Raw genomic sequence first — 27,859 nt, 5'->3', positions numbered from 1 at the left:
TCGGAACTGTAACAGTAGATACGAATATCGGGAAAACTTGGGCGATCCGACATGCGACGATGTACGAAAATATATGACTTAGAAGCGCGAAAAAGGGGGAAAAGAAGAAGGGAAGAAGATCCATTAGGTTTTTTCGCCATGTCACAGGGCACGAGGAAAAGAAACGCGGTGATGCGGAGCTTCTGCAGCTTGATGGATGGATATTGTCTCGACCGTTTGAGGCTAAGGTTAGATAAGGTCTTTACCAGGTCGGTACTAAAATAGGTGAAATAAGCAGGGAGAATCATACAACCCGGAGCTGTCAGAAATGTCAGAACATTGTTCTTTTCCTCCATTACTTTTCTAAATATGTGAGAGAAACTGGAGTTCGACGTCTGTAAGGACAGAGGAAGATTATATTGTTGGTACATGTACGCGTGTGGAAACGTCCGAGTGACTTATACCTCTAGTTTACGACCTCGTCTTCTTCTCTCTTCCGGGGATAGGCATCGCCTTTTCAGAGACGATCTTCAACCGAGTTGTTCAGAGTTCAGGCCGGTCCTCAACCCGCGATCCTGGCCCACGTTATCCGCGTTCCTTTCCTCCAGACATACCAGACCTTCGAAATTCCCCAAGAATCGAAGAGATTCTGGATTTTAGTAGGTAGGATAGTTAAGCCAACGACCCGTAGGATGCCTCACGATTCTCGGACTACGCTTTTGCCCAAAGTTCATTCAAACGTTGTTCCACGTTCGAAAACCGTTCCGGGAATCACGTTGCGTCATCCTGGGGTCAGTAGTCGGGGTTTGGTTTTTTTAAGTGTCACGCGGCTGCAGGTTCAAGTATGACTTTCTGTCAAAATGTTTGTTCCGCGATCGTTCGAAGAATTGTGGAAGCTGTTATTTCTACGGCATAACGATTCGGTAAAGGGGAAAACGAATGACAAACTTTGCCAAGTAATAAAATTTAATTTTTATCACCGCAAGTTTGCAGGTTTACTATAATCTTAACGATAGGGTATAAAAGCAATTCTGATTAAACCCGTGTAATTATGGAGACTTTTTTTTTTTTTTTTGGCAGGATCGTTTTACACTAGACACAAAATATAACCTGAGTCTGCTGAAAGAGATGAGATAATTGTTGCCTTTCGATTCATTAATTCGCACGAAATCATCATTTGCCGTAAGCTGTACGAGCTACTGCAGATTGAACCTGTTGAAAAAACGTGAAACGAGTCAGGATCGTGACTTTGTAATCGTGTCTCGTGCATGCAGACAAACGGCAGATATTTTCTGTAATAATAATTCATCCGAAGATGAAGATGCAGGAAATGTGATTAGTTTGCGATAAATGACTGTATTAACCTCGGTGATTAACCCCCCGCGTATTGCATCATTATAGTTATTAAAATTACATGATACTAATTGAAATTTGTAGAGTTTTTAAAACTGAATAGGTATAACATGTACACAATTATATACGTAGATGTTTCAGCAGATAAAATATTTGTGAAACATGAATGCGCCGAGGCAGAGGCAACGTTTGCAAAAACTTCTCTTTTTACTACACAAGGTAAATCCCCATAACTCTATTTTTTCTCGACAAACCAAACTTCATTTCAAGATCGAAACGAACATAGATTTGATTAATTAACTCGCGAAATAAAATGGCTCTAGACTCTCTGTTATCGGAGTTAAGAACGTATTGTTACATAATTAATATCGGATGTAGCGTGGTAAAAGTGTTTCAAACAAGTGTTCACATCGAGACCTCAGAATTAGTTTACGTCAAACCTGATCCCAGTATCGGGCTAAAACCCCATCCCACAATTAAACCAAACCTTCGAGCTCTTAAATATTATATTCTCTCTTGTCAGTCTCTCAGTCTCTCCGAGAGGCGGTGACCGAGCTTGTCGACGACGGCAGGAGAAGCAATAAGCAATAAGCAGGCAGGCAGCGAGTGAGATGGCTGTATATGTATATGTATATGTATACGTATATGTATAGGTATAGGTATAGGTTGTCACGAGGTGGCGACAGGTGAGCCTGGTTAATTGATCAACGGAATGACGTCGGTTGAAAGGAGCTTAGCTTGATATAACGGTGGGAAAGGCGAACGGACAATTGCCGGAGTTCTGAGAGAGCCGCTCTCTCGTCGAATGCAGCGCTTGCTTCACACCACATCCGTAGGACTCGCATGGATGGAATAATACCTACATGGCAAAGCGCAATAGTCATGAATCGAAGTTGGTTCGGCGGGTATGAACTCGTGTAGAGCAACCCGCGGGTATAAATCGAAGGGAATGATAATTTATCGCCCGTCGTTAGCACTCGCGAAGCAGTTGTTCGCAGGTTCCTCCTGCACTGATATACAGGCGAAAAGGATATGGTGTACTTACATATATATATATATATATATATATATATATATATGTATCCGAGAACTCCGGTAGCCTCGAGTTAATTTATTTTATCGCGCAACGCCGAGCAATGATTTGTTTACATCCTTCTTCTCTCACCGAGTCGAGCATGCATTTATTGCACTTATATAGCTCCGGTTGTACGCACGCGTGACTCTGTTGCATTTTGCCGATCGACGATTCAACGAAAACCTCGATACGTTATACGCTTAATTTTTACTGTTTTATTAATTATTTATAATACTAGTTCACCGCCTGCGAAGAAAGAAAATATACAACGCATGCGTAATTGTTAACTAATTCGAGAGGATGCTTGTAAATTTATGCATTGATTTATGAAAACAATTATTCGACCTGCGGTAAATTTTTATTCATCTTTTCATCTCTCTTGATAATAATTATCGAGTATCGTTTGAAAATTTCGATACTCACTTTTGGAGCCATAACAGCATTGTAAAGTATCCAAATAACAAAACTATCTACAAACTTTATTATCAAACGTATCATGAAACTTCTGCTCATACACTTACTCATAAATCCAAGATAAATGTTTCCTGAAAAATCGTAGTTTCTTCCGTTTGAAAACAAGGACAAAAATGAGCGAATCACGCGTGTATGGCGTGTGAAAAATCGGATCAACGTAAAAATATGTAAAATAAAAAAAAAAACGTGAACCGGTGGAGCGGCTGATTGCGAGATAAGAAAAAGGCCAGTACCTCCAGAGAGACACTGCATTGGGTGTATGTAGAGGAGAGTTGCGAGGGGGATACAACAGTTCGAGGTTCTCCCATGTCGAACAAATCGGTATACAAACGATCCTCGTAAAGCAGTTAAGAAGGTTGGGTTTATATCTGTTGCAGGAGCGTTTCGTTTCGCCTTTGAGTCCCGGAGCAGCCTCTCGAGGAGCCGTGAGGAAGGAGATGAGCGCGCTGATAGGGATGCGCCGATAGCCAAGGGTCCAGGGCCCGCAGCCTCCTTCTCGGGAACCCCTGCGGCGCGTTGCGTTGCGTCGCACGTTTGAATTGCGTCGAGTCGCCTCGTCGCGTCTCTCATAGACGTCGGCGCAGAAATTTCAAAGTTGCGTCCGCCGCTCGTCCTTTTTCCATTCTTTCTTTATGGTTTTTATTTTTTCTTACCCCTCCCTCTCTTTTTTTTTTTCTTTTTTTTTTTTTTTTTACCATTTCTATCCATTTTTCATAGTGCGTATCCCTTGTCCTTTCGTCTTATTGTCTCTCTGTCTTTTCGTCCCCGAAAAACCGACCGACCTTTGTTTTAAGTCGAGTAAGGATGGCGGCGCGGGGGGTGGGGGTGGGGGGCTCGCGTAAGCCGAAATTACACGATTGGCCGCACTTTTGCGGTCGAGAGAAAGATGGAGGAAAAAATAGATGGTAAATTCATATGGGAAAAGAAGACGGAGAAAAGGATAGAGAAGAGAAAAGGAAAAGAAAAACTCCGGATCACCGTCAAACGCGATGCGATGACCAATGGCTATATGGACAAGGAAAAGTCAGGAAGACGATACATATATGTGTGTGTGTCTGTATACATATATATATATATATATATATATATATATATATATATATATATATATACAAAACAAAAATACGTACGTATGTAAATCGTATACAAAAAACAAAAACAAAAAATACAAAAATTTTTATTTCCAAATCTTTCAAATCCAATGTAAAACTTGAAATGGACAAAGCATCACGCAAACTAAAAATTGTAATAGATCCACGCACACAACAAACACACACACACACACACACACAGACATACAGCCACGATTATATACGCATCACATTTATATAGAGAACAATATGCGTGTGTGCAGCCTAAGATAGGTCGGTATAGGATAATTACGGTAGAAGATTCAATGTAGCTGTTGACCTTTGTGGGAATTACAGGTAACCGGAGGCTACGCTATTTAAGGTTACACTCTCGCACACGCGTGTGTACCTATGTACCTATCAATATGTGTGTGGACTGCGTATATAATATACATGGCAATTACGTTCCTGCACCTTACATACCCTGGATATAACGTCTGGATGTGTATAATATCGAGCTGCAAACTCGAAGGAGATATATTCTCACACCTGAGATGCTGTCCAACAAGAACATCACTCTGTAGCTACGTGTCCACAGCCTGTAATATGTGTGTGAGTGAGTGTGTGTGTGTGTGTGTGTTTGTGTGTGTGTGGACGCAAAGAAATTTATCGTAAAACAATAAATAGAAGAAAAACCATCAATTGGGTTACCGGATAGAATTCCAACGACATATTTGGACAGTCTGAAAAAACTTGATTTCTGCACCGAATTCATCGCTCGAGTGTAAAACATTATTATACTGTCAAATTATTAATTCGTTACGTTAAGCAGCTGTAAAGTCGTCAAGTTCCGTCAAGTACTTAGAGGAGAGAGAGAGAAAAACAATGGTGTTTGCTTAATATTTATTTTTACCGATTGTGAAACGGAATAGACGGGGCTTCTGCTATATGTATAATAAGTGGTGTACCTACCTAAGTTTGGCTGGCGCCACTCGTTATTTATACGAGGATAGGAGGGAGAGCCGAGAGGTAAGCGAGGGCTCAAGGGGGTCGACGGGCCTTAGGGCCCCGTAGCCGAGGTCTCTCGAAGGCGGGAGCCGCCCACTAAATTATTATTTGTTTCTCGAAGGACTATAAACGCCGGGCTGCAGGCTGCCTCTCCTGCAGGACAGAGCTGCGGTCTTCTCGTCGTGCCTCGTCTCTCTGTCTGCGTCCTCTGTCTGAGAGTGCCATACCTTACATCTCGCGCTTATGTGTTCAGCTACGGTAGAAATTTCTGTCCCGAGGCTCAGGGAGAAGGGTATATACAGGATAGTATACATATAATGCCTATATACAGGTAGAAGAGACGAGAGCCAGGTGATATAATGACCGTCCTTCGTTTTTCCATACGCCAACTTTCAACGATATTTCACCTGGGATATAATCTACATCTGTGGGTTACAACTTCTTTCGAGAGGAATTTATATACAGTGTTTCCCAATTTTTTTTCACTTTCATTTTTATTTTTATTCTTCTTTTCTTAGAGAGTGCGACAATTGTACGCTCGAGAAAAAAAAAGAACCGGTCGTAATGACTACAATTTGGTTCTACCACGAAATTTCAAGCTTAATATACAACCGAGCTAACATTATTTTTACACAACCGAAAAATTTGGTTGATTTTCTAGTGCGCAGAAAACTAAATGTTTTAATGATGTCTAAGAAAAAGTTTGTAAAGAACAGACAGTAAAATCATTTTATAAAGATTGAGAAATTATTATTTAATTGTCATTTAGGCTACATGGATTGTGTGCCACATAAAACGATAACAAAGAAATATGCCATTGTGAAATGACAGGCTGATTCAATGGTATTAGGCCAAGAATAATTTAGTTATCACAACATCGCAACATTTTGACGCATAGGTAGTTTCAAAATTGGCGCCCTGCCGCCATCTTCCCTTCGATGCGAGGCCCGCTAGCCTGATATTGTTTCGTCGTGCCGAAGCGTAAACATCGTCGCTCAAAAATCTTACAATTAGTGCAAGAATTTGATTAATTATAAGATGGAACGCAAGAGATCATACAAGAAACGATCAAGATCCCGATCGCGGAAAAATCATCGATCTAAGCACAGGAAAGACGACAAATACGGTGATTTGCAGACTCAGATACATAACCTTGCGAAGTTTGTGGAAACATTGGTGAATGCACAAAACATCCAAGTTTCTCCGGATACACCGCAGAGAGAATCCATCAATTCGGAAATATTTGGTAAGTAAAGCAAAAAAAAAAAAAATATATACATTTCCATACGAAAGCTGAGAGACAAAACTCGTACGATTTATCTGAGTTTATACGATCTGAATCAGGTATAGTGATTGAGTTCCACACGAACAAATCTCACTAACTGCAAAATATATCGAGTCAGCAGTTGAATCTACTAGAGATTTGATAATTCCGCGAAAAAGTTATTATTACATTAAATTAAAATTTAGATTTCGTATATTTATAAGTATTATTTTATTGAATAACATTTTTTGTTTTTTTGCGATTTCGAAACAATTATTTTATTGATTTTGGTATTTAAAACAAAATATTGTCTTTCCAAGAGAAAATTTTCTACAACATGCGTCTACAAATTGATTAAAAATAATTTAAAAAAAAAAAAAAAAAAAAAAAAAAGCGAAAAGGTTTTCTCTGTGAGTGTGAGATACCGTAAAAAAATTTTCTCATTCGTCAAACTAACGCTCGTGACAAGATGAAAGAAAAAAAAAAAAAAAAACTTCATTAACTGAACGGAACATTATTACAATTCGAACTAATTTTACGCAAATTGTAATCTCCAGTAAACCGAACGCCTGTGTATCTAAATTAATTTCACGTTGAGATGTATTGACTTTACACAATATATTTTCGGTGTGGGATATGGAATAAATGAGTTCTGGTGACAGGTCACGAGACAGTTATTTGAGACAGTTATTTTTTTATTAAGTCGTGTCGACAGATTTGTTTTTTTGTATTTTACATTCATTCTCCTTGGCACGCCCGCAGTGAAATTACAATCTCGAATATTATCACGTAATTATTGGCTATGCCGTGTGAAAGCTCAAATATACAATTTAAATTATTCATATCTACGTTTGTTTTTATTTTGTTTTTATTTTTTTTTTTCATCTTTTGGGCGTATACATATGAAAGTTAAGAGAAAATGAAAGTTTTCCTCATTAATCTATCCCGAAACTTCCGAGGTACGTATTTTTTTTTTTTTTAGTTTAAAATTCTTCAACGTCTGCACTTTCACTGCAACGATGCTAACCATTAAAAATAAAACCTACTTATATCAATAATTAAGTAAACTTTCCGTCGGTCACAATTTTTCAACCTGTTCCTCGGTATGTGCTACGGATTCTTTAAGACTAAATCGAAAAAAAAAAAAAAAAGAAAAACAAAATCAGTTATAATCTCCACTTATCCACGATATTATTACGTATAATAGTAATTTTTCACCAAACAAAAATGCATTTGTAAAAAATGATAACAGCGACTTTCACCTTCAGAAATGCAAAATTAGAGAATTTAATATACCGATGAGCACGCGTCGACTCTTTAAGAAATGGAGTGCGCAGCAGACACGTTAAAGTTGGAAAAGCTGCAGAGGGCGAACGAGACGAGCGAATGGGATCCGAGAAAAGGAGGCCACGCAGAAACTGAGGTTGAAATTCGTATCAAAAAATGGATCTCGGGATGTTAAAAAGGGAGAGTAGTTTTAGCGCCTCGACTCGCGAATGCAGCCGAGAAGAGCGTCCTAAGCCGAACTCCTGAGGGCTAAGCCCTCTACGGTCGCATACATAACGAAAGGTAAATCCACAGGCCGTCTCTATTCCGCGGTGAAAACGCGGCTGCGATGAATGAACCCACGCGGTGTAATGAATGAACGGGTGAAGAATGCACTGCGAGCTGCGTCGGTATTGAGGTTTTTACGTATACATACCTACATGTGCAGTTTCACTGTGTGCTGTCCCTGCATCTCACACGCGCGTGTTTCGCCGTTGGAATGAAAACTCGAGCGGAACATTCAATTCGTAATATACATGTATATATATATATATTTTTGTATATATGTATATATATATATATATATATAAATCTGTATATACATGCATGCATCCATACGTATATATATATATACATATAGAAGTATCATGCGGGTGTGAGAAGGTGCGATTTGCACCGCATGTGCTGCACCGTATTCAAAAGGGAGGAGACGCCTCTGCATGGTCCATGGGTTATAACGACGACGATGGAGAAGGAAAACAGAGTATATAAGAGGCTGATGCACTTTCTATTTGCACGCCCCCGACACCCTTTTCTATTTGCATTCAGAAATTGGCTGCTTCCAGCTCGCTCGCTCGCTTCCAACACTAGGTACTCGGTTTCGTCAATGTTTAAGGGGGACCTGATGTTCTATGCACCTGCATCATGGCCCAAAAATTTTGAAACGCATCTTCTTTTTCATTCAACATTAAAATTTCATTCATATTCGATGGGAAAAAAGGATGTCATCATCTTCGCTCTATAATTTCGCAGTGATTTGGATAGAATTCGTGATTCTCGTGAGGTGTCGTTTCGAACTCAATTTAGTCGAACGAGAAGAAAATTCAATTTGATTCAAGTATGAACCTTTTATACCTCATTACAAAGACTGGATCTTCTACTGTGGGTTTTCAAATTTTTTTAACACTTTTCAGAAAAGATACTTAGAGACGGAATCGTTACTAAAAAATTGCAGTAAACACACCTTTGGAAGTCTGTATTTGTGTACCTACATATGCGATGTACTTATTCTCATGGCATAATAAGCTATGTAGGCTAGAAAAGCTGGCAGACCTTGGTTCTCAAGTGACAGTGGTTAAAGAGGAGCCCCCCCCCCCCCCCCGGCAACGATATCTTCAAGAGGCCATTACTCCGCCATTTTGGACACGACTTGATTGTCTTTCGCACGAAACTACGCGTCGCGGATATGATGACCGAATCATACCACGTCATACAATAACGATGTAAATTTTATCTTTAAAAGGTAGCAAAAAAAGCACAATTTTTCAGTTATAGAGTATATACGGTTCATTTCCTACAGATAATTCAGGATCGCAGAAACATGAGCACAGATAACGGCATCTAAATTCACGTCATCAGAGCGAATCGTGTGAAACTGCACGCATTACAAATTACAAGTGATGGATTTTCTCGAATACGTGTTTACGTTTAACGATATCCGTCCTACACGCCTACCGTGTAATTATAATACAGATACGATTATCGTATCGCGGGGACTCGAGCTTCTTTACGTGTACAGCGATATCGAAAAAGAAATTTTATCTGCTTCCTATAACTAACCGCTAGTTGTTGTTCATTTCCCTCGCATAGATTTCTTACGACATGACACGCATATTACAACTAAGGGAAATCTTTTTCCGGAAATGCCGGTCCGGCTTTCTTTAGTCTTTTTCTTTTTTATATATCGTCGTAAGAGATAGTCGTAAGACAAATTAGTTTTATAATCTGTAATGATGAGCGAAAATTCTCGAAATTTAAAGTAAATTGCAGGGTACATTTTTGACAAACTTTATAAAAATCTATCACGGTTAAAAGCAATCCAGTTTTATCTAGCTTTTAAAAACTACCATTTTTTATTGATTCAGGTTATACCTGTGCTATTAGATAAAGTTCGATTAAATGATCTGCATAAAACCGCACAACATCTTTAAACTACGGAAAATGGGGTTCAGGACTATTTGCAGAATATTTTCAGGTTGATCGTCCAAAAGCGAAATTCAATATTTTCTTTTCAACGACTATTTCATTTGGAAAAATTGCAATCGGTAAGCGAAGTTTTCAATGCTAGAAAACTTACAATATTTAAACGTTAAAATCTTCGGTACACATTTATGATACCTAGATACCAAATCCAAATTTCATTTTTTCCAAAATTCATTTAAAGTAATATAGCCAAAGACTGCAAATATGTTTTCAGTTCCAAAATTAAGACTTCCTCCATTCATATTTTTAATTACACCATACTAAACGTACATTATATGTATATACCTACATGTATAAAAACGAAGGTGTTGAAATTGGGGCAATATGGTAGAGCCATTTTGGTATTCAAATGATGTGGAAAAAAATCAGACGTGATAATTGGCGGATAATTTACAACTGCACAAATGTGACGTTACCAGCCACAGATAATTGCATGTATATATATATATATATATGCACGGTATATGTACCTATATATCGTGAATACATGTGTCGGACTTTGGAAACGTGGAGGCTATACATAGTGCATGTATACACAGGCAGAGGTATAACCGCCAATTTCGCATATCGGAGTTGATTATTTGTCCGGAGGCGGCGATGCCACACCGCGTGGTTGAAACGCTAAAGAGCCAAGATGCTTTTATACTCTACGAGGTATAATCGAGAAGTATAGGGTATTCCAGCTCGGCTCAATCGTAATTTTTTTTTTCTTTGCCAGCTATTTGTCGAATAATTTTTCTTCGTATTCAATTATTAATTATTGTCAAGAAATTGGAAACAAGAAGAAAAAAATCTCGTCGACAAATATCAGATTATATATTTTCGCAGTCGAGAAAAATGATCTAAAAATTATTTACACATTTTTTTTCAATTTACACACATCGATTTGTCACCTACGAAATTTCAATTCTGAATTATTATATATAGAAATACTGAAATTATGAAATCCAAGAGAACTGTGTGTATTATACAAAAGATTTACACCCGAACACTCAAATAGATTTTGCAGATCTATGATGTCGATAATGTTGAAAATATACAAAGAAAAATTTAATTTCGAGGGAAACACTGACTTATAAACGTCGAGCATGTTATAGACGCCAGTAAAAGTAGGAAATATACTGTGATACTTAGTGTTTCAAGTATAGTTCGTATACGCGCGTGTGTCTAAGTATGATCTAAGAAATGAGAAATAAAATAATGTATTCCGAATGCAGCTAAGGTGGGTAGGTAGGTAGGTAGGTAGGTAGGTAGGTAGGTAGGTAGATAGGTAGGTGGTGTATATAGGTATGCTAGAAGTGTGCGAGAGGGTCCAGAGAGAGCCGGCAAATGGGTGCGATGAAGACGTGACGTGACGGGTATGAGTGAGATAATGAAAGGGTTGGCGGTATGTGCATCTGGGTCCTGCTCACTCTCGCGAGAAGAATCCCAAGATGCCCCGGAGCCACGTTTACCCGCCACATGTTCGCGACCTCGTCTTCTTCTCGCTATTCGCTCTTTGCTTTTCGCTTTTCGCTTTTCGCTTTTCGCTTTTCTGCCACGAGTTGCGAGCCTATTCAACACTTTGTTCTCTCCTCACTCTTACACATGCATGTAAATATAAAGTTAAGTGTAATACGTGTGTAATCTTTGTTCATATTTTAAGTGAAAAAAGTTCAAGTAAGAGTAGAAACATAAAAAAATAGGGTAAAAAAAAAAACACTTTTATTCGGTTCGGCACCCAGACTTGTAATATGTGACGCTATTATATACGCTTCTGCTGAATCCGCCATGTTGCGTGATTCTTAATGACCTGTCGTATATACAGATTTAGAGATTCATTTGTCATTCGTCAGTTTTTCTTTGATTTTTTTTTTTTTTTTTTTTTAATAATAATACCGCAATACGTGGCGAAAGAAATTATATCTGAGTTAAACGTGTGCAAATCTAATATTACGCGACGTATCGTTGCGGTGAAATTAATTAAAATTGTGAAAATGATAGGAAATATGTATTTTTATATTGTCTATAAATACCAAATTATCACTATCATATCATAATTCAACATAATCTGGACTCCAATTATTTCATAATATGTTGTACCGACAGTTTATATATTGTATACGCGAATAACGAGAGATAATCTTTGGACGCTTCAAATATGTACAACTTATTTGTATCGAAAAACATAACCTTGCAGGTCCATTGATTATCGCCGAAAGTTTATTGTTTTAAGATTGCCGATTATACAATTTTTTTCGCAACATGACGTTGGATAATATTTTGCACATGTCAAATATATATATAACTTATGTTTATCAAAAAACATAAATTTGCTGGTCCATCGAAAATTTGTTCTTTCAAGATTACAGATTATACAATTTTTTTCGCAACATCACACTACACCAATACTACCCAAATTCTTCTATTCCGCAAATTTTCAATCGATCGGTACATAATTTCATACCGGCACCAAAAGACGTCTTCGAGTGTTCCACATATCAGTTAAAAGAAAACAAAACTATTATACCCAAACACTTGTTTAACGATGGTATAATTATTGTCCATATTAGGTCCACAAATGAGAACCCTTCCTTACATTAGTAAATTGATCGATCGATTGATTGATTGATCGACTGATTGCTTAAAGAAGCTGACAGAAAATATCGGTAACAAATAATAACCGACGAGAAGAAATTCGCAGCGTTTCGCACCCTGCATGACTGTAATGATATCTCCAGATAATTCATAATGATACAGGCTTGTATACCTACGTATACATACGGATATATACGAAGCGAAGTTGTATTCCACAGGCTTTTCCCCCGTTCCATTTCATTATACCTTTTTCCCCTGTCGGTTTTATTAAAACCCGATTAGCACCGGCTCGCCACCAATTGTTATCTCTACGCATACCGAGCTACAGCCAAGGCAGACTGATATGCCACTTTGCATAGGTATTGTTTTCCGGAGCGCGCCTCGCGTCAAGCACGCGAATTCGCGATTGTACATCGCGCGGGGTTTCAGACCACCCGAGCTGCACGCGAACACCCTGGGAACTCGGTTGCCTCATCGCTGTGTCTACTTATAAGGCACACACAACGGCACGGGTATGATAATAACAACAACAACAACAATAATAATAATAATAACAACAACAATGCCCGAAGCGTACGGAGGCTTACACCAATTTTCGATGCTTGCCATTGTCATTTGGGAGCTTATCGGGCCCCAAAGTCACGCGATTTTCTCTAACGGAGGCCAGTTCTTGTCTAAAAGGATATAAGATGATCGGGCAGTTGTGAGAGCATGAAATTTTTTGAACATGAAACCCGGAGCTGACAAAATTTTAATACGATTATCATATGAAAGTTTTACTGCCATGTTTGCTACATGAAAAACAGTATAGAATTGGTTAGTATATAAGTTTATACACTGAGCGAAAACGATTTAGGGTAAGTATTGCACGACGCATTGTTTCATGTTTATAATCAAAAAAAGTTCCACCAGGTTGAGTGAGATTGCGGCACGCATCAACTGTTGCAACCTGTTGTACTTTGCAATTACACGACCCAACACGGTGACGTATAGTTGTGTGTTTTAGGGTGTTTCGTTCGAAAGCAAACATCGTTCTTCTCCATTCTACATGAGATATTAATTTTACGTAGGGGGGAAAGAAATACTCACGGTAAGGATGTGTATCTGAAACCCTATGTCTTTCAAACGGTTCGAAAGTTGCAATGATCGAAAAGCCTTTGGGCGAACGTCATTTTTAAACGTCTTCAGATACTGAACTATTTACTTTACACCAAAAAAAAAAAAAAAATAAAAAATCAAGCAACATCTTTGCAGAGAATCCCTTATCATTAAGAGCTGCTAAATGGTAAAAAATTCCAAACTTTTCAAATGATTCTTTCACGTATTAAATTATTGAGAAATAATTCAAGTTCTGTCACATTATTTCTACCTATCATCATTTCTACATACACTCGATAACCGTTCGTTGCTCAAAAATTGACCCCTCCATAATACAATATTTGTAAAAAATATTGGCGCACGCGAGCCGTCGATGAATGGTTCGAAATTCGGCAGAGAAAGATCGACGAGCCGTGTATGGCAAGGGGACTGGGAAGATGGGTGGCGAGCTGAGAGGAGGGGAAAATTTGGGCCCGAGGCCCAGATGAGCGGAGTCGGGGATACGACTAGACGAGACTGCGGCGCGAGGACTCGTCCTCGTCCTCGTCCTGCTACAGCTCGGCCCGGATACGGTGTCGTATAGGGTTTCGCATCGGGGCCGCTCGGGTAATATCTCGTTTAGAAAGATTACAGGTTCGAAGAGGCTGCCAATGTATAAAACAAACATCGTTAAGGCCAACCCTATACTTAGGTGGCCCTTGCGTTATTTACTCCCGGGTTATGTGCCCGGTTATTTACCCAGTTATTTACCTCGTCGAGCTAGCTGCAAGGGCGAGGCGATGCACGTACGTACGTATATCTCGACGCGAGACGATTTAACCTCTCTCACTCCCTCCCTTCTCCCGGCAGAGCGCGCCATAACGCGATATCTGCAGCGAGATTCGTCTGCTGCTGGCTGAAACGTCGCGAGCGCGCAGGCGCGCAGGCGTTACGAGCGATTCGCTTCTGTCTGTGTGCGCGCGCTTCCCTCCCTCCCCCCTCCACACCCTTTGCGATACGACGGATGCACGGATGATGATATTGAGATGTAGACCACACCGGTCACCGTCGCACCGGAGCAGATGCTGAACGCCGAGATACAGAATATGTAATTATCGGTTATTATTATACCCCTTTCATGATGGATATATGTGTGGCCGAGACTCGACTCGACTCGACTCGAATCCGCTCGACGCGACTTTTGATTTATAGATACAAATTGATTTATACCGAAGCCCGGGTTTGCATATTAAGCGATATCTCGTACGCGCTTACGCGCCGAGCACAGGTGCACGTATGGGAGATGCAACTCTATATCAGACACATGTGCAAGTATAGGTTAGGTTAGGTACGAAGCTCCGCGTTATTACAGCATTGCTGTACTACCTATAAGATGCACCGCGGATACTTTTGGGCTATTGAGAATTTTCACGGGAAATAAAAAGGATATCGCGATCCGGTTGACTGCAATCTTATTTCCGCGATATCGTTTTTGGTGAAAGGAAACACGTTTCGGTTGGACGAAACAGAAAGTATAATACGACGTTGCGCCTCTAGATGGCGCCGTGTGTCACTCAGTTGTTACAAATATAAAATATATTATCTCGCGGTTAGAACATTCAATTATAACTTAAACGCTGAATCCTCATCTCACATCAGCTACATTTTTACGAATGGCAGATACTTCGGTTGCATATTTACGGCAAAATTCTGGCTCATCGAATTATGGGCGCTAAACATATGTCTGGCTACAGTGGATCATTATATTAGAGATATTAACGTTGCTCCAACTGATTTAACTATCGTCAGCTGCGCACTGAAATGACCAAACAAATACTTGTAATCATATACAATAAAACCTGCCGGATTGCATGGAGACTTATGTGGAACGAGCAGTAAACAAAACTAAAAGAATATATCGTAAAATATTTCCCTTATTGTTAATTATCTCTTCTTTCAATTCGAAGTATTATTACAATTCTATAATCCGAATAATATTATAGTTCCACAAGTTTCCTCGTATCACCGTAAGAAGAAATGTGTTCTGATCTTACATGGAATATTTTTCAACATCAATATAATACAAATTCTAAATAGACCACAAAAATAGTTCAACAGTATAGTCCACACCGGCAATATTTGGTCAATTTTTATCCCAATCAGAATTGTTGAATACAAATTAAAACAACAATATTCACGAATGCAAGTGTTTAAGCCAATTAATAAAGAAGCAATAAGCACATATACCTGCAGAGGTAAACATATAAGATAATTGCATAATTAGAAAGACATTTACGAGTGCAAAAGGCGAACACCACGCAGCGCCACACAACCGCAATAGTAGAAGAACGACGTATGTATAACCGCGGTAGAAGAAACGTCAATAGAAAATTGTGCGAGGTGTAGGTACAAATGTGAGCAGGCAGGCAGGCAGGCAGCACGTAGAACGAACACAGAGACACGCTCGTGGACGAGGCTTTTACACCACCGACCACGGCGCGGCGCGAATCCTACGGTCGAAGCTCTGCACGCTGCACGCTGCACGCGTGACGCGGCGCGGGGCTACTAGGGCTAATTACCATAGGCAGTCGGAGGTAGACCCGCGACCCTTGGGACGCGCGGAGGAGAGCGACGGAGATGAGATGACGGCGTTTCCCCTCGCGAACAGCCCGAGAAGGGAAGGACGGCGAATCGCGAGGAGTGAAAAAAAGTGCGAGGAAAGGCTGCAGGGGGCGAGAGAGGAGGGTGGGGGGTGGGGAGGGGACGGAGAAACAGGGGGCGAGGCTTGATGGGGGGGATGGGGGGGAGGGGGGAGAGGACGGGGTCGAGACGATTTTTTCAACGCGTGCTTGTGACGCGGGTACATGTGTGTGCCTGTGAATGTGTGACGTTCGATCAGAGTGAACTAAATCACGCGCTGCTGCATCATACTCGGGTCGCTGCACATCGCTCTTGTATACGTTTCAGGATTATTAGGTATAGGTATGTGGAATTAGAGGCGGAAGTTTGTGTATACATGATAATGCTATATTGATATAATTAATATACGTAGGTACGATTATGTTTAAACGTGAAATATGGGTAAAGTAATGGATTGAAAGATGAAGAAATTGTATCTTTTGTATACTTGCTTTGAAAAAAAATAATCAACAAAGTAAAACATTATTGAACGCAATTTTTTGCACGTGATTGGATTGGAAGTGATTTCTGGTCAACCCGGAAATGTTGCTGTTATAACTTAAATAACGCATTGCACTGTACAAAGTTGGGTGCATGTGAACATTAGCCGGTGTGGAATTATACTATATAAAGAACAACTTTTGGAGTTAATCTTGAAATTTTTCCTACTAGATAGTGTTGCATAGACACCAATAACGTTAAATTGACGGAAAATCGTGTTCTTAACAGTTGACGCCAGAGTATTTTTTTACATTGTGGTTGAAATTTTTAGTGCGATCTGCCGACAGGTGACGATCGTTGATTAGTGTACATAAAGATAGTGAGACGGTGTTTTGTGCTTGCAATAAGCGAGATGCACTCTCTTAGAACAGAGAGTTAATTATATAACCTACGTATGTTGTTAATTAATGTAGTCTACAAAATCCATCCGATATAACTTGAAAAAATCAAATCCTCAACTCGTGATATTTTGAATATCTAAAAACTGATTTTCAAGATTCATGCAGTGACGTAGTTGAAGGAAATGTAGTCCTAAATACTCTACACCGAGATTTTTAGGCTAAACATGATTGTAGATGAGGATTAAGTGAAATTCTCGTTGTTTTAGCTGCTGGATTATTCGTTCGAAATTTTTTCTTGTATATCCACTCATCAAACGCTCTTAATTGGCTTCTTTGTGTCTGTACAAAAAGGCGAAATCCGAGAATACATAGAACGAATGTAGGTAATCCGTCAGCCGGTTATGGTTTCACGGCTCTTAATTTTACTGATTTTTAAATCAAATAAACGCTTTGAAGAACGCGTGGAGGACACGGAATTGGATGAATTAAACATAATTGACTGCAGAAACTCTCTCTCTCTTTCTCTCTTTTACTCTCCGCATATTCTCGTTTTTCAATCTGCACAAATACAGCGAGTTAAAAGTAAAAAACTACAAACGGGAAGACGAAAATTTTTACAATACATCACGTGTCAAACGGCAGTAAGAAGACCTGATCATCGATCCCAAAGTCTTACTTTATTAAAACTTACTTCTACTTACTTGGCCGTATAAAACACGTCGTGTGCAGCGTATATATATTGTTCACGTAGGCGGTTCACGGACATGACACACGACGAGTAAGCCAGGTGGGCGTAGACAGGTATTAATTAATCGTCTGACACGTTGTACGGCATATAGTGTGTTGTGTAAGAATAATTGATTGCCGCTATATCATCTCACATAATGGGATTTATGGATGAGAATTATTTGCCAGTAAAGAGTAAAATTGCACCATAAGGTGATTTTTCAGCCATGTGCAAAGAGTCAATGGCCGGCCAAATTCTCATGGTTCGTGGTTAAAAACCTGGTAAACCAGTCCGATTACTTTCTTCAACAGAACGAATCTGCATTGTGCAATTTTTCACGATGGAAAAATCAAGAGGGGGTTAAACGCACTGTGTTGTACTACCTATTCTCCATTTCCTGCTGCAGGTGATGACAATTCAGTGTTACTTTTCTATACATATTTTAGTAAAAATCGGTACTTTGTCACAAGTTAATACAGCGTGATTGTTTTTTCAAATATGACGTGTAATATACCTACACCAGTATGAGACATTCCGTTTCAGCTGATATTGTGTTTGCAAACTCGGCGCAACTCGCGATGTGTATTTCCGTTCCACGTGCAGAAGAAGTTAAAGTTGGAGTGTTAAAAGAAAGAGATAAAAACGGCAAACTTTATCTTCCTCGCGAGTGTCTGCAGAGCCTGAAGCGGGTCTGGAGTGTTACGTGAATAAAAGTTGAGTACCTACATAAATTTTGAAAATAATCGACGGTCGATAAAGAGGATAATACAAAGTCTATCTACTGCTGTAGCTGATGTGTGCAAAAAATTGTTGTTCGACAAAAATTTAGCTCTCGCAAAGTGTTTTCACGCATGTGAACGACTCGTATGAAACTTAATAATGCATTTTATGCATGCTGGGTTTAACGCGATGTATAAATCAACTGGTAAAGTTACGCGACGTTAATATTTATTTATATTGAAAAAATAGAAACGACGTGGCGTAGTATAATATACCGTATGGGTTTGAGGCACCTGATATAATCGAAAGGCGTTATATTTGTACATATATATATATACATATCGTGCGAAATACACTAAAGTATACTTAGGGTATATATAGCACTGTCGGTATATAACGTTACATGTATATCAATATACCGTGTAAGCTTTGAAATATACAACGCGAAAGAACGGAAAATTTAGTCAAGGCTTGCTTAATACCTAATATAGGTACCTACGTGTGAAACTCTGCGTGTAATTTGATAGATTTAGATCGTAACACGTGATATTCTGCAATTGATTTCGTAGAAATTTCTCATATATACTGTATAAAACAGAGTTGTAATTTTCTTCGTTTGATTTTATTCCTCACTTTCGGTTCAATGTGGATTTATTCTAAAATTTATATTGGCACGAGTTTATTCTCGCTGATAAATACCTTGAATATTAACAAAATAAAGCGTGCAAAAAAAATTTATAGAATTTCATGGCGTTCGAAATCTCTAGAGATATAATAATTCCCTGATAAGAATAAATAAATTAGGTATTGTACATGAATACATGGAAAAGAAATTTTTAATGGCACATCCAGAAACAACAGACACAATTGCATACGAATCACCTGTTGAGAAAAAAAAATTCCGATTCGAAATGAAAATTCACTGAGTTGTAATAAATTTTAATAGCACAAAATAAATTATTTTTTTTCATCCTTTCTCACCAAGTAAACTATAACAATGCCTACAAGATTAATATGCAATTAGAATCTATTTGTTATATCGAAAGACGATTGAGGGTGAAGTTCGTAACGATAAATTAACGACACACCGAAGAAGATTTAAATAACGACTTTTCTCAATTAAACTAGCATATCGTCGTTGCGAATTAACGGTACGAACCTCAGCCTATAGGCCACATGATGAGGGGATTAGAATTGCGTGAGATTAAAATAAGAGAAAAATAAATGCTCCGCTTACCGGCCGCTTTTCGTGATGACCATCTCCGTGCCGAGTTCGTGAAACTTGTCCCAAAGCTCCTTACCCTCCAAGGTGACCTTAGGGTCGTCAACGACACCGTCTTCCTCGAGGTGATGGGACGGTCCGAGAGCGAGGACGGGACCCGCGAGGTGTGGCGTCAGCGACAAAGACGGAGGCAGCATGTGCGGGGGCAGAGGATACCTCAAGGGCCTCATCCCACCACCGGGCCCGCCCTGGTTTTGCTGCAAAGCCGCGACCAACACCGCTGCTTGGGCCTCTTCGGGGTTGTGGGGCCCAAAACCCAGCCCTGAAACAGGCAGCGGAGACTCGTCATGTTGATAGAAATTTAACAAAGTATATACCTACTTATAAGGCCCCGATATTATACATGAGGAGAAGTTTTCACCTTTCGTTAAAATATTTATTTGAATTGGAATACAGATTTAATGCTGCAATATTGAGAAAATAAGACTGTATGACTGTAAGATCGGTATATATTGTAACGATGGCCATTTTACAAAAATTTTATGTAACAACTAAACGTACGCATGAAAGTGAAATTTTTCATAGTATAATAAGCCTGACATTCCACAAGCTGCGATTACTGTCCTAATGAGTTTATGGCACCTCAGTTTTGTTTTCAAGGTAACGAGCTTTTCGTCAAATTCACCGCCTTGAAATATCTTGCTCATGTTGAAACATTCCTGAAAATTATTTCCACCATTCGAATGTAAGAAAGTGAATTTATTTGTTGCTTACTAATCGCCAATCCGCAATGAATGAATGAATGAATGAATGAATCCCTGCTTCACTATTCGTTCAACAAAACGACTGACGCACACGCGAAAAACGTATAAACGAATTTGAATTTTAAGGTCGCGATTCGATGCGACGGCACTTGTATTATATGCAGATACAATTATACGACATAAATTTTCCTAACAACGTCCAATCACCGTTTTTTCAAAATAATTAATTTAACCTACGTGAAAAAATTCGTCGGTTGGATGATAAATTCGGAAAACTATTGCGAACATCGACGCAAGATAGGTCATGTATATATATATATATATACATGAAAAGACAAAAATTAATGCCTTGGGCATGTGGACTCGACGTCAGACGCCATCGCAAACGAGAATTGCAAATGGAGTCAAAATACTGTCAGCGAATGTATACAGATATATACATATATATATATACACAATCGGTACGTAAACTTTTATACCGTACCTAACGTAATTTCAATAAATGCATATTTAATTTGTTTTACTTCCTCAATTGCCTGCCATGGTAACGAGAAGGGTCGAGAAATTCGAGGCGTGTCCGCGTGTCCCCCGCTTTTACAATATCGACGTACAATTGAAGTGCCTACGTTGTTGTCTAATAATACTTGAAGAAATAAATATGGATAAAAAACAATTTGTACAGTACGCACTTAAACGTTTAATTAGAAATTTACATAACATCTAAAGACGCAGTATTAATAATTTGATCGTCAGCTTAATTAATGTGACTCGGTATATTTGTGTGTGTGTGTATATATGGATATATATATATATATGATGTATATGGCAGCGAATATTTTTAGATTGAAAAATTATCAAGTGGGTGTATAATTTTTTAAACGTTTTGTTACTCGTGATAAAACTGGAACATATATATATATATATATATATATATATATATATATATATATATATATATATGTGTGTGTGATGTATATAGTGCTGAATTATAGTCGAATCATGGAATCTTCAATTCCTTACGAAAAAACCATAGCGAATAGCCGCTGTCATTTGTTTTTCTCTTAAAAACTACAATCAATAACGCAATAATATTTTGACTGAAAAATAAGTTCATATGTGTATGAATTAATGGCATTCGCGTGGATTTTTTTATAAGTCATACACCCATATTATGAATTTACAAAGTATTTATTAAATAGTAATGAATTTGCATACTCAATTACGATACAATTTTTCTCTGTAAATTGACTCCACACATCGTTAATGAAGCCTGCAGCGTTTATAATTCAACACCTTCTTGGCGATAGTTGAATTTTTTTACCCAACAGTAGATTAGGTTGATATTACCGAACGATTAATCGCGTATTTATGTGGTTATAAGTCAGAAAGGAATCGGACTTTAATATTCAGAAACATGTTCGGCGATAATAAACGCAAGTTAAAACCGAAATTGACAATTCCCGAGTACCAACACATATATTTATATAATAAAAGTAATATATTACGTAAAATAAGGATGAAAATAATCATGTTCTCATAATAAATATACCTACCACGATTGCTGAGAGATTCTAATTAAAATCAATTCTGATAACGAGTTTTTGGATTTCTAGTCAGGTAGTATAATCGCGCAATTAAAGATGAATCGAGACGTGTTATTTATGACGAGTATAATATTCACAGCTGCGAATAATATTATACAAGAGTTGAAATGAACAGCTGATCTGACGACTGAATTGCAAGTTAATTATTTATTCGCATATTACAATACGAAACAGTAATAAATGACAAGATAAAAAAAAGGATTATAATTGTTATTAAAACACCGATGTGTGAATTATGATTTTTGAATCAATTTAATCCTAGGAAACAAAAACTTAAATTGTGTCCCGTAGGGAAAAAACGAATCACCAACACTTTGCACTCTTAAGATGAAATATGACAGTCCTTTATTAATTACACTGAAAATCTAGATAATTGTAAGAGGTGTTCGCAGATGGGCCATCAAGTTATGCAGGAAATTCTTATGTAAAGAAATGACACTTTTTATTCAAGAACTAAAAACGATGTTCATCTTTCGATGATTTTTATTCAGACGTGCACGTAACGAGGTGAAAAAATAAAATGTATACAAAAAGCATATCAATCAAGCGTACTTCACATAAATAGAAAAGACGTGAAGCTAAAGTCGGACGATAGCGAAATATTTACCTACATTTAAGCCTAATTAAGGTATAATATGTGCGTCGATAATCTTGCAGACGACTCATGTGTATAAATATATACATATATATATATGAATATTTCCTTTTGTATGTTATTCGCCAAATTATACGCGCATCATAAATCTGGAGATTCGTAGATCTGATTGCGGGTAATTTTTATCCGATGATTTAAATTTTTTCAAGGTACTCCAAAATTAAGTTCGATTTTTTGAGAAATACATCGGCATTCCAGCGAATATTCGATTATAGGCGTATTATAACTGCTGCAGCAAGAGGCGCAGTAAATTCGCGATCGAATCAGCTCGACGAGAAACTCGTGCATATAAATAAATTGAAAAAATCTAATTACAAGAGCAGGTTTCAACGTTTCGTTAAAGTTCATTCGGAGAATTTAACCGGTGGATTGGCAAAAATATTTTTACACTTAAAAGATAACTTGTATAAAGCCGGGCATTTAGACTCGGCTCTTTGGAATATAATATACGCATATTTCCCCCATTTCACTTGTTGATCGTTTCTTTTTCGCCTTTCTTTTTCTCGCTTCTTTCTCAAGAGCTTTGCTCGAACGTTTCACTGTATGGATGTTACATGCGCACATAGTTACTAAATTTCAGAGCAAGTAAATTGAGAATCATTCGCGACTGCGATATCAGACCTATAATACGTGTGAATAACATTAAGAAACCGGTTTTAACGAATGATTGTTTATATCGACCGATATACATATGAATATATAAATTTAACGCACGTGATACTTTAAAATTTTTCAAATCAAGTATGTATATTATATGTACATACGAGATTGGGAAAAATTCTCTGATCCAATCTGAAGTCAATATTCATAATATATATAACACAAACTTTGCACGTCCAGTTTAATGACAAGTGGAAAGTCGTAATGTAATTAATCCAAATTAGCACGGAGTGCAAAAGAATCCGGTATATTTATATAACTGTCGCAGCGTCGTGGACGACATAATATAATTCACGAATTACGGTGCAGAAATGGCCGTCGCGAGGCTAAGTAACAGCGAAAAAGCGTTCAAGCAGTTATTTTAATGAAATAAATTGACCATTCGCAAATGCCTGCGTAACAGAAACTAAATCAGAAGCACAATTACAGGTTTTCTTAACATCAGTTATTGTGATTATACATCTAGTTAAGTATTAATCTCAGTTTATTGACAGGTTGGCTAAAAATATACGCGACACCTAGTCGTAATGAATCTTGTGTAATATCCAGCCGCCCAGGGTTAATTGATTCAAAATTGTGTTCAAATTCAGTGTATGTAAAGGCATATATATGTATAATTTAAGTAAATGTGTGAATAATTACAGACTATAAGTAGAATGCAAGAATTTTGACTGATTTAAATCGCGCAAAATATTCCTTCGAAATGTGTGATTAAACAAAAAGGTGATGAGGTATGAAAAAATAATTTATGCATTTCTTACTCTTCCAATTTTGAGTTAAAGCTGCAGCGGGCGACCTCCAATCCTGATCAGAAAGCAGCCAAGAAGCTGCGTAAGGACGAGAAAAAAAAAGATCGTTTCAAAAATAATACTATAGTAATTAGAAAAACTATTTGAAATGTAAAAAATACACACGATTCGACCAACGCGTATACATTCAGCATAATTCGGCAATTTTTACGAATGGCATGATATCAGAATTGTACAATTGAAGAGCGAAAATCATCTTATGGACAGCTGACCAAGATTTCAAATTTTATTTTACCTCGATATTGAGTTCTCTAAAATTTTCCAACGTAAAAACTCTTATTTTCTTACTCCTATAAATTTTCTGTATCTAATAATTATTTTCCAACGTCATAACTGCATCTTTGACCAGACTTTTTATTTTTTTATTTTTTTTATTTACAAAACAACGCTAAAACTCAACTAAAATTCTGTATAATTGTTTTGAAGCAGTGATAAGAAAATCGTAATTTCTTTCCTTTTTTTTTTTTTTAAGCACAATAAATTTCTATCCACATTTTTTACTGAAAATTTTTATCGTACTCAAAGTGTAAGCAATTTCACATTTACAACTATAATTATATTCTATATAATATATACCTTTGCGATGCGCGATTGCGTAGAAAACGCTGCTTATGCATTACTTTATAACTATATTGTACGAGAATTTGTACGACATACGTGTTTCTTGTCGGATTACGTTTGAACGGCCGCTACGTCGAGGTTTTGTGCCGCTAAACCGTGAACAATATATATGCGGAGTTATCGGTACTTTAGACATCAATTACGCTATCTTTAAATCTATCGATGCTTTCAGCGAAGAACAAACATGCAGGTTTCGAATACGGGACGAGAATTGTAAGAATAACGACATAACTGACTATAGTTATACATTCATATTCGTTGTATGTATAATTTGTTTCAGACTTTGGATTTTTATAACTCGTCAATGCATTAGTAGGTATACTGGTAATACCAGATCGTATTTTTGTAGAGAATTGAACGGTCTGCAAAAAAGCTCTGGTATCATTTTGCATCGTAAATCTACTCTGTCAATATGTTATTTCAGATCAAACGTCAACAAAGTACGTTAAATAACTTTTGAAAGAGTAGAATTACCATAAATTGATAACAGATCTTTTTTGTAGAACGTTCAATTCCCTAGAAAAATACATTCCGTTCTTATCAGTACACGAATGCGTTGTTGATGAGTTATAAAATTCAAAACTATTCAAATGGAAAATGAAAAATCGTTACGAGGCACCGCTAAATATTAATAGTAAGATCTGAAACTTGGGCAGCATCTTTGTTTCATCATTTCGAAGAATATTTCCAACTTGAATTTTGTAAAAACAATAATATTCGACGTTTTTGATACAGTCTAATGTATATGCACCAATTATATGTGTAATTAAATAATATAACATAAACTGGTTATAATCAAAATATGTTATAAATATTATGAAAAAATGTTAAACTTTCCAAACGGATCTCTCTTATCTGTCGAAGAAGAGAATTGAACGCTGCAGTTCGTGATTTATCCCCCTCGTGAACCGGACCGGAGATCTCAACAGGGCTCGAAATTCATTCCACGCGGCGATTTTTTTCACGCTTTGTCGTTTCGTTGCCTGCAGCAGCGAATCGAGACAATTGCTTATATCCGAGCGAGTGTTCAAATGATTCGGTCAAATTCTAAGACTGCGAAATTGCATTCCGAGTTTCCCGCGCGAACAATAATCCTGGGTTCGACTATAATCGTAAGCGAAAACGAATTAAACCTTTGTTAGATATATCTGAATAAAACTGAAAATTACATTTCGTAGGAAAGTCGAGTAATTTTGACATTTTTGCGTATTAATTCAATTAGCTCCTATATTTTTACCCGTTACTCGTTATTTTCGTTTTTCGTACCTCATTCTGCCTACGGGACTAAAGAAAATTATTTCTCGAGCTAAACAATTTATACAGCTCCAGAGAATTGTATGCCTACGAATTACGATGAATTCTTCTACCTTCGTTAACCAGTTTGTTGTTTAATTCTCTTTAAATTTGTCATGTTCCATTTATATCTTTACAGCGCTGTTTTTTGAGGTTAGGCCTCAATATTATAGTTGGCATCACAATAATTACGTTGTTCCAAATTTGTCATTTTTTCCCGCTACTCATGATTATTTCCATGATATGTATAAATTATTCGATGTCTAAGCTTTTGTCTCAAGTTTTGTAACGCAACTTGCAGATTAAGGGTCTAACACACGTATCATGAGATTCCATTCGTTAGTTTTTGCCTTTCTGTATTACATGACGTGTGAATACATCGTACACTAGAATCAAAGAGAACCTAATTCACCGACACTCATCACTGTCATACTTATCACTGATTGTGAGCAGTCAAAGAGAATAATTATACCTGTAAACCTGTACATTTTGTCCGAGAAAATCTTGGACCACGTTCAAAGTGATCGGGCATAAGTAATAACCGCGTGAGAATATCTCTGAAGAATAGAAAAAATTCCCTGATTTCAACCGCATCAAACTGACTGTGAAACTTTGTACAAAATCAAGAACCGTCGTACCTAACCTTATGCAGAAAGTCCTACGACTATAAGCGCGACCCCACAATACCTAATCTGATGAAAATTTGGCAAAGACTTCCTGTTTCCGTGGGTATTTCGTTCCCCAGACTCGAAATAAAACAAGAACTTACCGGACGGAGGAAGTCCGTGGGGATTGAGATGGGGTTGATGATGAGGGCCGGAGAAGATGATCTTTCCCTGAAGATGATGTCCGCCGTTGGGTCTAGGTGGGCTGGTGGGGGGCAGGTGAGCGACCGGATTGTAAAATCCAGCGGCGTATAGTGCCGCGGCGCTAAAGTAGTTCGCGACCGCTGAGGAGGGGTGAGAAGTTTCCCGATGACTCGGAAGTGGCGGCGGAGTTTCCGGGGCGGCAGTGGGACTTCCGGGTCCGCCGGGTGGCGGCGACGCGCTTCCCTGAGACGAGGACCCCCCCTGGGGGTGGGTCGGGTGGCTGGAGGCGGCGGTGAGCAACGACGAGACGCTGAAATCCGTTGGCCTGGTGGTCGCAGGAGCCGGCAGATGGCTTCCCAAGTGACTCGAGCTCGTCGCGGATCCGGAAATCGTGAGGAATGGCGCGTGTTGATTGAGAGCCGCGGCCGGTGCGGGGTACGCCATCCCAGGCCCCCCCACCGCCCCCCTGACACCCGTCCTGGCAGCCACGGCCACGTTCGTCTCCAACTCTTTGCCGTCTTCTCGCGGCCCGATATTCTCACTTCCGGAATCAGCCTTCTCACCCGAGATCAACCTGGGCCGCAGTAGGAGCGGAATGCTGGCGCAGTGGGTAGCCCTGCTGCACGCCGAGTCTTGTTCGAATCTCATTTAGGCTGGCGAGTCGCGCCGACAGCGAGATTCTTGCGCTCCTTTCCTCTCTCCTTCGTCCTTCCTTCTTCCTTCTTTCCTCCCTGAGTCGCCTCGATGCCGCGACGTTGAATCAACACCGCGATGATCGCGACGCGAGTCGCGCTTCCGATGATGCGATATCCTAAGAATATCTCCGAATCCCTGCTGCTACTGACGATGCTGCTGTTGATTGCAATATTTATTTATTGTAATAACGCGACACCGTATGTGGATTTTTATACCGATCTTTCCGAAGCTCTCCGTCATCATTTTCACACCTTTTTACTTCTTACAATATCCTCGGTTTTTACAACCGCAACAACATTCGTCGGTATGATATTGCGATAATACCATTAACACTCCACTATTTATTTATCATA

At 38.5% G+C, this 27,859-nt stretch overlaps 1 protein-coding gene across 2 annotated transcripts in view; it reads right to left on the bottom strand.

The window, feature by feature from the left end:
* The window catches only part of LOC124407051 (optomotor-blind protein-like), a 78,557-nt gene extending 50,925 nt beyond the window's left edge, over positions 1-27,632 (bottom strand). The window contains exons 1-3 of one of the 2 annotated variants that reach the window (XM_046882854.1): positions 26,771-27,632; positions 24,040-24,105; positions 19,611-19,917 (exon numbers count right to left, since the gene is read on the bottom strand). In XM_046882854.1, the coding sequence (XP_046738810.1) occupies positions 19,611-19,917; positions 24,040-24,105; positions 26,771-27,458 (1,061 nt within the window). In that variant the 5' untranslated portion in view covers positions 27,459-27,632. The remainder of the gene's footprint in view (positions 1-19,610; positions 19,918-24,039; positions 24,106-26,770) is intronic. The other variant, XM_046882855.1, reaches the window with a different exon arrangement.
* Between the last annotated feature and the right edge of the window lie 227 nt (positions 27,633-27,859).

Source organism: Diprion similis, chromosome 6, assembly GCF_021155765.1.
Source record: "Diprion similis isolate iyDipSimi1 chromosome 6, iyDipSimi1.1, whole genome shotgun sequence".
In the NCBI taxonomy this organism is placed as follows: Eukaryota; Metazoa; Arthropoda; class Insecta; order Hymenoptera; family Diprionidae; genus Diprion; species Diprion similis.
This window is presented reverse-complemented; position numbering and strand designations above follow the sequence as displayed.